At 33.1% G+C, this 14,636-nt stretch overlaps 1 protein-coding gene across 5 annotated transcripts in view; it reads right to left on the bottom strand.

Moving 5' to 3' along the window:
• Nucleotides 1-9,312: 9,312 nt before the first annotated feature.
• Nucleotides 9,313-14,636, bottom strand: part of CNOT2 (CCR4-NOT transcription complex subunit 2) — a 132,136-nt gene continuing 126,812 nt past the window's right edge. For all 5 annotated transcript variants that reach the window (XM_061416481.1, XM_061416479.1, XM_061416480.1 and 2 more), the window contains one exon: nucleotides 9,313-10,464. In XM_061416481.1, the coding sequence (XP_061272465.1) occupies nucleotides 10,378-10,464 (87 nt within the window). In that variant the 3' untranslated portion in view covers nucleotides 9,313-10,377. The remainder of the gene's footprint in view (nucleotides 10,465-14,636) is intronic.

Here is a 14,636-nt window from a genome sequence, read left to right on the forward strand (position 1 = left end):
AAGACTTTCCATACTTCTATTTTATCCTTAATGGAATGCTGTGTGTTACCAGTTTCATTTATTTGAACTGGGGCTGCCTTTTCACATTTCCAAGAAAGGTTGGATATGTCAGCCCCTCAGTTTCTGAAAACAGGTCACCATCAACTCTCTTAAGTTAGGATAGTAGTAAGAACACTTAGGACGTCAGAGATTCTGAGCTCTGAGGCCACTGAGCATCTTGTTTCCTGTGGAGGGCAGAGGCAACACAGGAAAAGGAAAAACTAGTCTTTTCTTTGCATAGTTGTCCACCAATTAAAATTGAGATTAAGACTGCAGTACTCAGGACCAGACTAACTTACTTCATGTACTTCTTTGTTTACAGCAATGTTTTCAGGAGAATCATGGTCAAGCCTTGATGAAGTTCTTTTTAAAAGAAAAAATAAAACGTATCTAAACAAGGACATTAAAACCATTGTTATTTATAGTTTGTTCTCAAGATCAATATTCCTCAAGAAGTCCTGTGACTGATGTTAAAGTTGCAATATACAATTTCATATGTATATATACCTTTATTAAAATGTAAAAAGAATGATCATAAGTAGGGCTAGGAATAGTGAATTTGGAATATGTTGGGAAAATGTTTACATGTGATTTTCAAAATTTGCACATTGTGAAGTTTTTCACACTGAAACTACACACTTGGATAGCTAAAATATAGGGGAGAAAATTAATATTGTGTCATCACCTTTTCTCATTAAAATTCACATGCTGCATAGGTTTTAGACATTTGCAATTCGAGAAGAGTAAATATGAATGAAAGCACGAGTGATCCAAAAACAAAAAATATATAGAAAAAATTTATCAAACTTTTTCCTTTAGTTATGTAAATTTAGATTTTGTTATTGTCACAGAAAATTAAGTTTTCTTTCTGTTTGGTCCTAACTTTAAAAATGCTTAAAGCTGTAATAAATCGTTTCCAGCTTGCTAATATTAACTTTCTTGCCGTGCTTCATTGTGAAAGTAAAATATTTGCTATTAGCGTCAGAATTTTACATTCTAAATAAATTTCCTGTGGCCACTGTCTTTTCTAATTGCTTTTATTTTTTCCTGTCTATAAACTTTACCTATGATATTGCACATAATTATTATTGAGAACATGACTTACTATTTTTAGATAGTTATAATCATGCTAGAACAGGAACGGATCTTAAATATTACCTAGTTAAATATTAAGTAGGAAAAAAAGCTCCCAAAGACTTTGCATTTTGTTTTAAATAGTAAATAATTTTTAAAAATATTTTTTCAAAGTTCAAATTTATTTGTATACAGCCTCTATCTTTGCAACTGAAAAAGAAAAGCAAAAAGCACAGATAATCACTTCATATTAGTAAATTCATAATACTGTACTGGAAGTGCTGGTTGGATTTCCTAAATTCTTGCCACCTGTCAGTCTTTCATGTTAATGGAAGTGAACATCTATGTATATAAATACAAATGTAGTAAAAGGGAAATCAGCTTTGAAATTAGAAAGCAAGAAGCTAAGAAGTTTTGGTCTTAACATTAAGAATAAATAGATTGACGTAACTGATGTTTCAGACTGGAGCATTTCATGACTTTTATTCCAAGTTGATTTTGTTATTCCCATGTTCTTTGAAAACTTAGGTATTATTCTCTTAACAGTTCCCAGTTCTGTTAAAAAGTCATTTAATAATTCCAAAATATGGAAAGTGCCTCCTAGTACCATGACTAACAGGGGGAGTGTCTGTCTTTGGAGAAATGGACCAACATCTACTGAACACCAACTATAAGCAAATGCTCTAATTTAATCTTACCATGAGATGAAGAGGAACAAAATTAAATACCTTTTCCAAAATTGTGCATGTGTTTATTATGGCATATTACATGGCCCATTCTTTTTTTCCTCTACTGGAGGTGGTTTAGTCAGTAAGTCACATGCAACTCTTGTGACCCCATGGACTGTAGCCCGCCAGGCTCCTCTGTCTGTGGGATTATCCAGGCAAGAATACTGGAGTGGGTTGCCATTTCTTTCTCCAGGGGATCTTTCCCACCCAGGGATCGAATGTGGGTCTCCTGTGTAGCAGGCAGATTCTTTACCAGCTGAGCTACAAGGGAAATCCCTTCTACTGTACTACACCATTGCTAAGGAATTATTGTATTCAATACAAAAGAAGTGTAGGTGATACAAGTGGATTTAAAATGTGCTTATATACTTATATTCAAGTATGGTTAGCCTTGATCAAAACCCATATTGTGAAACCTGACTATGAAGCGGTGGTGGCGGGAAGGCAGTGGGTAGAGAATGCAGGAGTTGATGACTTAATCTGGTCCTCCTGTTTAATTTTACTCTGAAACACTTGTGTTGAAAACAGCTCATTTTTAGATGCATAGCAAATATCAGTAGTACTGTGTTATGCAGGAGAGGGAGATTAAGTGTAGTATTCAGGTTTCAGAGAGACTTGTCAGAACTAAATTCAAGCTATTCAAAGCTTCTATTACTGTAGAAGTAAACACAGGGAACGAGATGTTAACACAAATCATTAAATCATTTTAGGGTAGAAGAAAAGCCCGAGTGAATGAAAGGTCCTCAGTCGTGTCCGATTCTTTGCCACCCCACGGACTATACAGTCTGTGGAATTCTCCAGGCCAGAATACTGGAGTGGGTAGCTGTTCCCTTCTCCAGTGGATCTTCCCAGCCCAGGGTTTGAACCCAGGTTTCCTGTATTGTAGGCGGATTCTTTACCAGCTGAGCCATCAGGGAAGCCCAAGAATACTGGAGTGGGTAGCCTATCCCTCCTGCAGAGGATCTTCCTGACCCAGGAATCAAATTTCGGTCACCTGCATAGCAGGCAGATTCTTTACCAACTGAGCTATCAGAGAAGCCCCAGAAGAAAAGTCTATCTTCCTCTTAATGCAGGGAATCACCCAATACTTCTAATAGCAGCTTCCTTGCTTTTGCTTGGACACTTCCAGTGATGAAAAAGTCATTAACTCCTAATGCTATTCATTTGATTTTTGGACATTTAAAACATTTATGGTGTATTTTCTTCTAAGTTGAAATCTACCTTGCCATAACATCCATGTAAATATCCTTATTCTGCCCTCTGGTGTTACACAGGTTAGACAGTCTGTCTCACAAATGATAATCTGCCTTACAAATTTAAGATATGGGAAGACAACTGTCATGTCCTTAGGCCCTTTTTTCTTAGGCTATTCTTAAATTTCTTCAGTATTCTCTTTTGATATGGTTTAGAAAACTAAACCATAATGCTAAGAAAAATAGATAACTGGAGGTTGGAAACAAAAGTCTAAACCTTTCTTTTCCCTGTTTTCCTGCTGACAAACACTTCTGGGACAGAGGACATTGCTGTTCATTAATGAGCACTATCACTGCAAAAAGATTTTGGCTCTATTGATTAGACAGAATTAGGATTCCAAAAAGTGATATGCAAGTCAACTCATTTAACATTCAAATATTAAATTGTTTAGAGCTTAAAAAAATTATTTTAAAAAACAGGTATGATTTTCCACTCAATAAAGGGACATAACTTGTTTTATATTTGAAGACTATTAACCATTTGAAGATTATAACCTAAAACATTAAAAATAAAAATGTCTGACTCCTAAGAGGAAAAATATTTAACAGCTCAAATTTTCTCTTAAAACAGACCATTTTTTCATGCAACTGTTACATATGGTAATTATATCTTAAAATAAATGTTCAGTATGTAACAGATTTAAAGGTAGCTTCAAAACATTCTGGCTGCCCTAAATCTTTATTTTTATACAAAGGATAAAACTATTTATATCATTCCTGCATGTAATTTTTTCTCATTGAGCTGTATATTTTTGAATAATCATCAATTTCGAAGTTCAACTTAGAAGTCTTTTCATTATAAATGAGTAACCATAGAGCTGGTCCTAAAAATAATTCCGTACACCCGGCCATTTGTTGACATCATAACACTCTTTGAAATTTGATGCATTTCTCCCAAAATGTTTAAAGAACCCTCAAGTGTTATTTCTAAAATTTTCTTCAGTATATACTAGAGAATAGATTGGTCTGGAAGAAAAACATCACCTGTTAAAAGTTTTAAAAATTAAATTATGTGATCAAAATGTTACTTAGGCTAAATACAAATGCATGTTAGCAGAACATTATGTTTCAGGGTATGCTTATGAAAATCGAGACTAGCTCTGATTCATAATAAAAATTTGTTTTCCTCAGCTAGTATCCTCAGTTGTTGCTTAAAGGAACTACCATGTGGGGCACAGGCTATTTTATCTCACCTTCTCTAACAAAAATGTCAAAATATATTTGTGGTGTGGTGGATGCCTTCTCGGAGAAGACAATGGCACCTCACTCCAGTACTCTTGCCTGGAATTTCCCATGGACGGAGGAGCCTGGTAGGCTGCAGTCCATGGGGTCGCTGAGAGTTGGACACAACTGAGCGATTTCACTTTGACTTTTCACTTTCATGCATTGGAGAAGGAAATGGCAACCCACTCCAGTGTTCTTGCCTGGAGAATCCCAGGGATGGGGGAGCCTGGTGGGCTGCTGTCTATGGGGTCACACAGAGTCGGACACGACTGAAGTGACTTAGCAACAGCAGATGCCTTCTCAGGCCTTAGAAATGAAAACTCAGTTTTGCTATAGAGAAGATAAGTAGTTTATTAGCTAAAGTATTAAATATTTTGGCAAATGCCAAGTGGTGGCCATAAGCTGTTAAGACTATGCAATAATTTGGGTTTTCGACAGATAGGAAATTACGACAGTGAAAACTACCATTGACTTCTTGGCATTTTCAAGTTATTTAAATGACTGGATTAAAAAAAACTTTTCAGCTGATGGACATAGAGTTGATAGTGCACCCAACTGCCCTTAGCAGTTTTTACACATGTAAGTTGAAGTGGCAATCTAATGTCTAGCAAAAATATCCCAAGGAAATTGCTAAGGTTAAAAAAAAAGAGAAAAAGCATCTTTGCTGTGTTGTACTTGGAAATGGATTTAACTCCCTTCGTATTCTGCTCTAGTAAATACTATTGTTAACAATGCAGTGTCTGTACTAGAACACTGGTTGATGCCCTCGATACACAGTAATGCATTATCCCAAGATCAACTTGGTTTGAGTTTCATCAGGATCTGAGGATTTTATTCTAGTTAATACTTATACAGTAGGCATAGAATAGTATAAGTGGTAGTTCACTAACCTCAGAAATGACTTGTGGTACTTAACTAAATTTTGTATTCTTGGCCTCTCCATAGATCCTCAGAGTATGTAAACATGAGACCTAAAATATATTTTTAGTATGTTCCCCAGTTGATTCTTGTGCACAGCGAGTTTGAGAATTACCTAACTAGAGGATAACTGGTGAGTTCCTGCAGCTGTCTCAATCCAAATTAAGCTTTCTATAATCAAATTTAATGATCAGTTTTCTTTATGAATAAAAAATAGGATTATTGCTTCATCAAATTTTTATGATCACCAATGTGACAGAAAACAGATTGTACACTAATACAGTGTATGATTACAGGCTGAAATTCACCTCAAAATTTTAAAACTCTTTTCTCCTTTGAATGTAGAACTAAATACAAACATAAATAAGTCTGGGGAATATACACATACACATGATTTACTAGTGCTTTACCGTTTCATGTTCCTACTCCAAAATTAAAAATGCAAGTTGCCTTTTTTGATTAAATCTTTCCAAAGATATTGCAGTAATTTAAAGTAAACCTTACTTATGACTAAGAGAAGAGCACATTTTAGACTAATCAGTGTTTTCAGTATGTAATTTTTAGCCCTGATGACATCATGTTCTTTGACTTCAGATCAGGAAGAGTATCAACATATGAAAAGAGCTGAAGTTACCAAATCCAACGTTTTACTCAAAAAGATAGTTGCCTCAACATCAATTCTGACAAGTCATCTAGTTTCAACGTTTCTGCTTCAACATTTCTGTTGATGGAAATCTCACTTCATGAAGCATTTAATACTGTGGGATAGGCACCTTAATATAGAGAACAAAAATTTGTCTCAACTTCCACCCGCTGGTTTGAGACTTGCCCTCTTCATTTAAATCCTTCTTGTATTTGAAGACAGCTACTATGTCTCCCCATAGTTGTCTGCAGTCTCTCTTCCGAGGGCTGCATCTGATCAACTCAATTCTTCCCATATGTGACACCTTTGAAACTGCTAGGCATTTTGAAATTTGTGATTTCTCTAACTGAACTACTTTTGTCCCTTTGTGAATACAAAATAATGGTACCTTAAAATTGTTGGCAATTAGGTTTGCTTAAATACAGTAATTATCCCACTTAAACATGTTTTCAATCAATGACAGAAACTCAGTCATCCAGTTCAATTCCTTACCTTGTACACAGAACACTGTCCAGCCAGTCTCTCCTTGGTTACATCATGTGAAGTTGAATTTAATGCCTTACAAATCAACTCTTTTCAAAATCTTATCTCAGTTACATTTTAATATTGTGCCGAAATCTTATCGGTTGTAGTTCTGCCCTTCAGTTACACAAATTAAATTTGTCTTTCACTGACAGCTCAAGTTTGATACCTGAAGACAGATTATTGGTTCCTAAGTTTATTCTCTAATGCTACACATTCCTTCTTCCTGGTGGGTTTTTTTTTTAATACTTTAACATATAATGAGGATATTCAAAAACCTTACCTCTGATGCTATGCTTAAGACAACATATTAATCCATGTAAAACACTTAGTGTGTTGCTTGGTAGCTAGAATGCACGTCACACTTTCTCCTGCCTTCCCTAGTCATGGTAGCTCTAAAAATACATCAAACTTTCCTATCTTGTTCTGAGCACTGTACTTGTGTTAACGTAGTTGAAGATTACTTAGTTGTTTTTGGCAATAAAATAACAATTTGACCTACATATGAACAACTTTTAAGCCATGGTATATCCCACCAGCCTTTATTCTTTTAATAGCAACCAAAGTGCAAAACTAAGTAATTTTTCTGGTGCAATGTATCCTATTTGATGTAATTTTAAAAGATTACTGGGTTAGATTGAGATTTCCAATTTTGACTTTTAATGTGTTTATTTGCTCATCTCCTAGATTTGTCATTTATTCATGGTATGATCTAATTCATTAGTGATGCTGTAAAACTAGCAGCAAAGAGAGAAACTTGACATGCCATTATGATATATGTTTTAAAGACATTGAGATATATTTGGCTTATGTCATTTTCCAGAGACTGTTTTAGAACCAGTTACCAGGTATTCCTGTATCTTCTTTGTTAACTCACAGACAAACCATGGTTAAGAGGACGTTAAACATGGACATCCCCTTTCTTTACACATATACACATTTAATTTCTCAGCAATTTTTTTGCAAGATTGATGCTATTAAGCAAATTTAAGTTAAAATAAGTGAGTCCTCCTTTGCAGCCATGCTCAGATGCAAAAGAATGGAAGATCTATGGTTTTGGAATGAAGGAAGATTCAAAAGGATTAGCCAGAGTGGGAAAAATTTTAAAGTTTTGAGAATTGAAAATACCTAAAAAGATTCTTTTAAAAATGGAACTACGGCAGAAAAGTTATTTCAAAGCCCACTGCTTTATTTTCAAATTGGAATTATCCATTTATACCAATCAACATGTATTTATCAAGCACCTACTGTGTCCCAGGTTCAGTGGCAAAAAGGAAAAGACCAATGAAACTGGAAAAATTTATATACTGTGAGAATTTAAAATTTCATTTAATTAAAATGTTGTATCCAGTAAAACTATCTGTGCAGTGAAAAATTCCTAAAGGTGAAATTTATCATATTACAGTATCACCACAAGCAGCACAGAATATATCTGAAACTAAACAGCTGAAAGGACTTTCTTTTGCAACTAAGTAGCTTTTGTTTCAGAAAGCCAATTACAGTATAATCACAAAACTTATTTAGCAAATGTATGTGTCACTAGTTATAGAGGGAAAAGTTAACAGAATTAAATCTAAGGCAACTGGAAATATTAGTTTAGGTCAACTTCTGTCCATATGTAACCACAAATTATAAAACCAAGGAATATAACAGTGTGCTAAACAGTTTAGTATTTTAAAGATTTCAGATAGAATTTTTAAACTTGGATTTGAAGTCAAGAACATGGCAATTTCTGCTATCAACAAATTATAAAAAGTTTGTTTACATGTAAGAATTTTCTCATTTTGATGATTCAGAGTAAAAAGGAACTCAGAAAACTGGAAAAATATGCACTTAAAACTTTGCATATAGCAGTTAAAACAAACAAGTAGAAAGCCAAACCACTTGATGAGCTATCTTGTTTTTGTGAGTTATTCACACAGTCCCAATCGTGATAGTGGTATGTTTATACTTCTAAGAATAAAGAGCCCCTTCCATTTTTTTCTTTCTCTTTCTTTTGATTATGTAGGAAAAGTTACATTTTACATAGTATATTATTATGAAAAAATGTGATCTGCTTTTAAGAAATTGATTTCTGGATTTAATTCTTATTTATGCCAAGTTAGGTATGTGTTCTGTGAAGTTTTTATCTGCACAAAAGTTAAATTACGTTAAGTACCATCTTCCTACATAAGAGATGCTTTGGTTTAAATGTAAAGATTATAAAATCTTGATATTTTGATGTCAGTTTCTCATATCTCAAAATACATAGAAAAAGGTAAGTCTTGAGTCATTTTATATTCGATATACAAATAAGTTTATGTTTCATTTTCAAACATTATTTAGTAAATGTCAATTAACTTTCATTCTTCATAGAAAAAAATTGCTTAAAATGAAAATTTTAAAGAATAAAAACTCATTGCTTTAAAAAAAAATTCCCATCTCTAGTTCTACTTTCATAACTTCAATATTTATCTTTAAATGGAAAAGAATCCATCAGCGTGTATGTGAAATAACCAGGCAAGCAAACTGAAGGGAAAGATGATTCCACTTCTCTTTGGCTTAATTTGTACATTATTTCTTTAAGATATATCTCAAAGGTCTATTAAATTTCTTATACACTTCTCACAAAAGCAAAGTGTTTTGATTGGGTGTCTGGAGTGTTCAGAAGTTTTATTTCTAATGCTGTTATTATTCACTTAAAAAATAGTTTTCTTTGTTTAGACTTGGTTAACACTAAGAATGTCTACATTTTTAACCTGCAAATGAAATGGTATATGGTTCCATTAAATGAGCTGTCAAAAGCAAAAAAAAAAAAAAGACTGCATTTTAAATTGTTCAGTCATACCATTCAGTTGTAAAAGTTTTTCTTCTCTGTTTTTTCATGTTGAAGAAATAAGTTCACAATTTCAAATCAAAGTCAACACTGCAGTGAGGAGAGCTTTTCTACTTTATTACAAAGAGAAGAAGCCTTTATGTGGTCAGAAAATACAAGATTGATCTTTTTTTTCTCTTCCTATGAAACGCTGCTGTTCAAACAGCCAGAGTGAATTGTCTCAGTTCACGTCTTTAAGTCCCATCACATTCACTTGGGTATGGATGTCCTTGGCTGCTGAAAATCTGGCCCTTTAGTGCACAGGGCGACAAAGTCCCCTGACCAGCAGTTCCAGAATGTCCCATTTTCATATATTGCATCCATGCACACCTCCTAAAAATGAGGTACAGCAGGGCAAACATTTTCCAAAATAGATGTCATATATATAATATATACACATTCGTACATACATACCTTTATTCATGTGATGTCCAAAAATTTAAAAAAAATGTACACATTTATTACAAAATCGTAACAAAGACTGGACAGTGTTTTGCTCATTCTGGAAAGATGAAGCTCAGTAATAACACAACCCTGGAAACCATCCAGAGATTGTGGCAATATCTTTCTTCTAAACAGTCAGATATTCTTGCGTTAAGCTTGGCGAAACTGCCTTTCAAAAACAGAAGGGGAAGTAAAATGAAGGAAGCAGACCTTGCTCATCTTTCCAAATGAAATACGAGAAGGATCTTCACATAAAAATGCACAAACATTTGTTATTTTATTACCAATAGTGCTACAATGAACAATGCAAATTTTGTGGTCTAATTCTGTTGAGTCTCTTGTGGGTTTTCTTTTTTTACATTTTAGAAACTAAATGGTAAACTTCTGTCAGTGTACTTGCTTGTCTTTACAGACCCAAGTCTGTCTGCTGGCAAAAAAAAAAAAAAATAAATGAAAAAAAATTCAGACCCTGCTCGAACTAGAGAAAAACAAATTACAAATTTAGTTGTTGGGCAGCACATAATTAGTAAGGCAGGACCTCAAATGGTGACCCTTTGCGTAAGCCAATTGCCAGATCCTCAAGGAATTAAAACCAGGGTGCCTGAGCCACATCAGTTCTGCAGTTATGTTGAGTATTGTGCTGAGACAGCCATACCCCAAGAAAAGGGAAGTCTTTTTTTAGAAGGCTTGCTGAGCAGGGTTGTAGTTGAAGGTGGATGGCAGGTGAGGCCGTTCTTCTAATTTGTCATATTCCAGATGGAACTCCTATAAAACCAAATTTAAAAATTTAGATGATTTCCTCTCTCTCTGATCTCAGATTTTTGTCAAAATATATTTACTATATGAACAAATAAAATACCTACAAGAAATACGAATGAAGAGATATACCAACTCTTTTTTTCCCAAGTAAAATATAGCTTCAAGAAAAATAATGTGCTGTAGTTTCTATCTGATAAATACAAAAATGTAGACTTTCTGCATAAAAGTCAGACTAGTCATGAGCATCTATTTTATGACACAGAAATTTTATGCATTTTTTTTTTGCTCAAAAATAAAAGTTTGAAGGGAGCAATTACTGTATTGCTAATAAAAAGTATTAAAAATTATAATTTAAAGTAAAGCTACCTTCAATGAAGTATAAAACTTAAAAATCTTTTTTCCATGAAAAAAGTTTGGAAATAAAGGATTTCTCTATTTGTCTTATCACATGTTTTTTAAAAAACAAACATTAAAGTTATTTTAAGGTCATTATCTGGGGAAAACTCACACCTCTCCAGACTTTTCATTTCACAATCCTCAAATCCTGAAAAGATGTAACTGCCACCCCAAAACTGACAGTGCTTTTGCTACAGGCACATCTGAAGATGAACTATATATAGCTCATTTTAATTAAACTTTCAAAACACTACATGAGCTTTAAAATTTAAGAATGATAAAGCAAATTCTTCATACTTCACCAAGATCAAGAAGAGAGATGAAGAATATAACTTTGTATATTAAAAAAAAAACACCACCTTTTTAAACCAAAAGGCCAGAGGTTCTAAAATTATTAATTCTACAACCTGTATTCAGGTAGCACAAACCATCTCAGTTAATCCCATTTAAAACATTATGAACCATTATATGCACTACATACTAAAGAAAGTCAAGTAATGTCAGTACCATGGCTTAATATATTTTACCTGTTTTATTTCAAATTAATTCATGATAGATATTTTCATTATTAAATTAAGTGAAAATTTCATTATTACAATGAAAACCTAGGTCATGAGTTATAAAACCAAATATTTAAAATTTTAGGATATTACAATAAGAATTTATAGAAATAGCAGGTATCAGAAGCCTAGTATGTGTCAAAACTAGAGACAGAACTAGTTTTGTTCTCATCTTCATAACTGAAAAGTAGACATCATTATCTTCATATTTGCATTGGAGGAAAATGAAGCTCACAAGTAACCTGCCCAAGTCATACAATAACTGGCAGATCAAGGAGTAGGATCTAGACCTGTAGGACACCGAAGCCCATGATTTTTCCAGTATAACACCCTATTTTTAGCCCGAGATCCAAAACTACTTAATTACACTTCTATCCAGAAATAATGTTGAAAAAATTCAGTCCAGTGATTGTAAGGCAGGCACACTGTGATGACTTTTAAGAAGTTCACTTTAGCGTTAACTAAGGCACAGAGCTTATTTGCTTATCAGTAAAACTTTAGCAAACACCAGCATCATCATCGTACTCAAAATAGCCTTCCTAAAGCTTTGTGTAGGCACCTCTCCCTCTCTAGATACCCTGTCTAGGTTTTAAAAGAATTTATTGCCTGGCTAAAGATAAGTATCTAAATTAGTGGAGAAAGTATCTTCCTGTTGTATCATTCTTTAGAAATTAAAATTGGCTAACTTTAGATTCAAAATATGTGTAGTTATTGGGTATAAAGTGTGTTTGTAGCTGACAAATCATATACTCCACTATCTGAGATATAGAAATTAAAATTTTGTTCCATTGTCCTGTCCTCATCATTGTACACTGGTGAATTACACTGTATATTATCAGAATTTAAACTAGAGTAACTTCATCATATTAGAAGATCAGTCTAAACCTAGGGAGTAAATATGATAATTAAAATCTCAAAGACTTTATATATCAGAGATTCAGAAATTAAAGAGATCAAATTTGGTCTCATTTTAAAAATCTTTTTGTCTTCTATGTCTTTTTATTTTTCTTAAAAGACATAAAGACTTAAAAGACTTTTTCTTTGTTCCCTAACTTTACTGATATCTTTTTTACATATTTATCTTACATGTACACAGGTACCACACATCACATACACACTTTTGTATAATCTGTAGGGGCAAGAAGTGTGTCTGTTTTGTGTATCACTATCTACTGCCCAGAATACTGAGAATACTACTGAGTTGCCAGACTCCCAGCAGGGGTATAATTAATGGCTAATGAATAAATAAACATAAATTTTCATTTGTTTTAGGAACAGAACACTTCAAATTTTTAAATATTCTAAGATTAGGTATTCGAAGGTCTATGCATATAATTGCTTTAATGGAAAAAAAGATTTGTAGATGACAGTTAAATGGTTTAAAGACTAGAAAGAGTTCTAGGCACTAAAAATCACATTTATAGTAGGTTATGATATGATAAAGGATCCTAAACATTAAAAATCCTACTCAGTGTTGGACCCATAAGGTAAACTCAGCCTGAAAGAATTCTGACACTTTAAGTCTTTATAGTTTGAGAAAGCTATTTTCACCTAAAAATTCTCTGTGGATAAAATTATTTTAAAAATCTTACTCACTGAGACTATATATAACAAATTTTTAAATTAATAGGATATTTAATAATTCCAATTAATTACATAGGACAGATCACACAGTGTGACAACAAAATAGATTATCTAAAAAAGAATAAGCAAATATGATGTAAAATTTTTTTTGCATATGTTTTTTTGGTTACAGTATCAAAATTTTTATGAAAATACATTATTGAGATATAGGAAATTCTTTATATAAATAATGGGGCTGTATCCTAGAAATCAACAGAAAATTTTAGGGGAGAAAGTATACTTCTGATTTAAATAATCTAATCCCTTACTTAAAGTATTAGGTAATTTGCAGAAGTGAAATACAAGTATGACTGAAAACATGATTACGGTCTCGATTAGGTCAATATTTTTCAATAATACCATGATAACATCAAGCTATTAACTTATAATACTAATTCATACAGAAGGCTTCTTATCAGTTGATGCTATTAAATTCATGTTCTTTACCTGTGAATAATAAACCACAATCACTTTACAGATGGGGACTTTGACTTGGGACATGGCACATCAATGGAAGACAGTTTGCTGAAGTCTGTTAATAAATATACTATGGGATTCTTAATTCCTAATCCAATTTCTAGAAAAACAGTGAAAACATCCTTTAAAAAAACAAACCCCAGAAGCCTTTGTGAAAAGTTTATTCTGTGAATATAACATAAAAGTTTTAAGTCCATGAATTTTTAAAATAGAATCAAAAGAAGAGAGCTGCATATTAATACTTGATAGAAACCAGTATTTCTGCTTATTTTCATGACTATGAAGATAATTTTGTTGAAGAATATCAGTGCAAGTGGCCAACAAATTACTTTAATAAAGATTTCTCAAAAATAGTTTAATAATGATATTTCTCAAATTTTATTTTTCACTTCACAGCTAAACATTTTAAAGGTAAAAGTTAGGCAAATGCTCAACTTAGACAGGAGAGATCAGACAAAACTGGGTAAAATTATTACTTTACATACACACACAAACATATATAATTTTCTTTAACATGACATTTACCTGAGAAATTGCTTTCATGGGAAATTAGGGAACTTATTAATGTTCAAGTTGTTTCTGAATATTTCTCTTTCTGGAAAACTGGTTTTTTTTTTTCATGTAAGTTGATTTCCTCACAGATTTCAAACTAAAATTCAACTAAAATTAGACATCTACTGATGCAAATATCTATTTCTTTTTGCATGTATTTGGAATAATTTATGATCTTGAGCAAAAAGCTTCAAATGAGTAGAACAAACTTCAGTTATTTACTATTAGAATTTTTCCCTTCCAAAGATACTCCTCCTATAGAATGAGGTTCTCTAACTATGGTGTCAAGGACCAGCACAATCACTGGCATCACTTGGGAATTTGTTAGCAAAGCAACTTCTCATGTCCCACCCACAGACCTACTTGAACCAGAAACAAAGCAGGTTGGCCCAGCAACCTGCCAGATGATAAAACAAGGCCTCCAGATAATTCTGAAGCAAGCTAGAACCGCTGACCTAACAACAATCAGAATTTCTCCATCTTGGAATTATAGTAATCTATAATAATAACACTGATAAAAACAACAACAAACTACCACAACTACTCTCCCATATCAAATACCTAACGTAT

Source organism: Bos javanicus, chromosome 5 (assembly GCF_032452875.1).
Source record: "Bos javanicus breed banteng chromosome 5, ARS-OSU_banteng_1.0, whole genome shotgun sequence".
Lineage (NCBI taxonomy): Eukaryota > Metazoa > Chordata > Mammalia > Artiodactyla > Bovidae > Bos > Bos javanicus.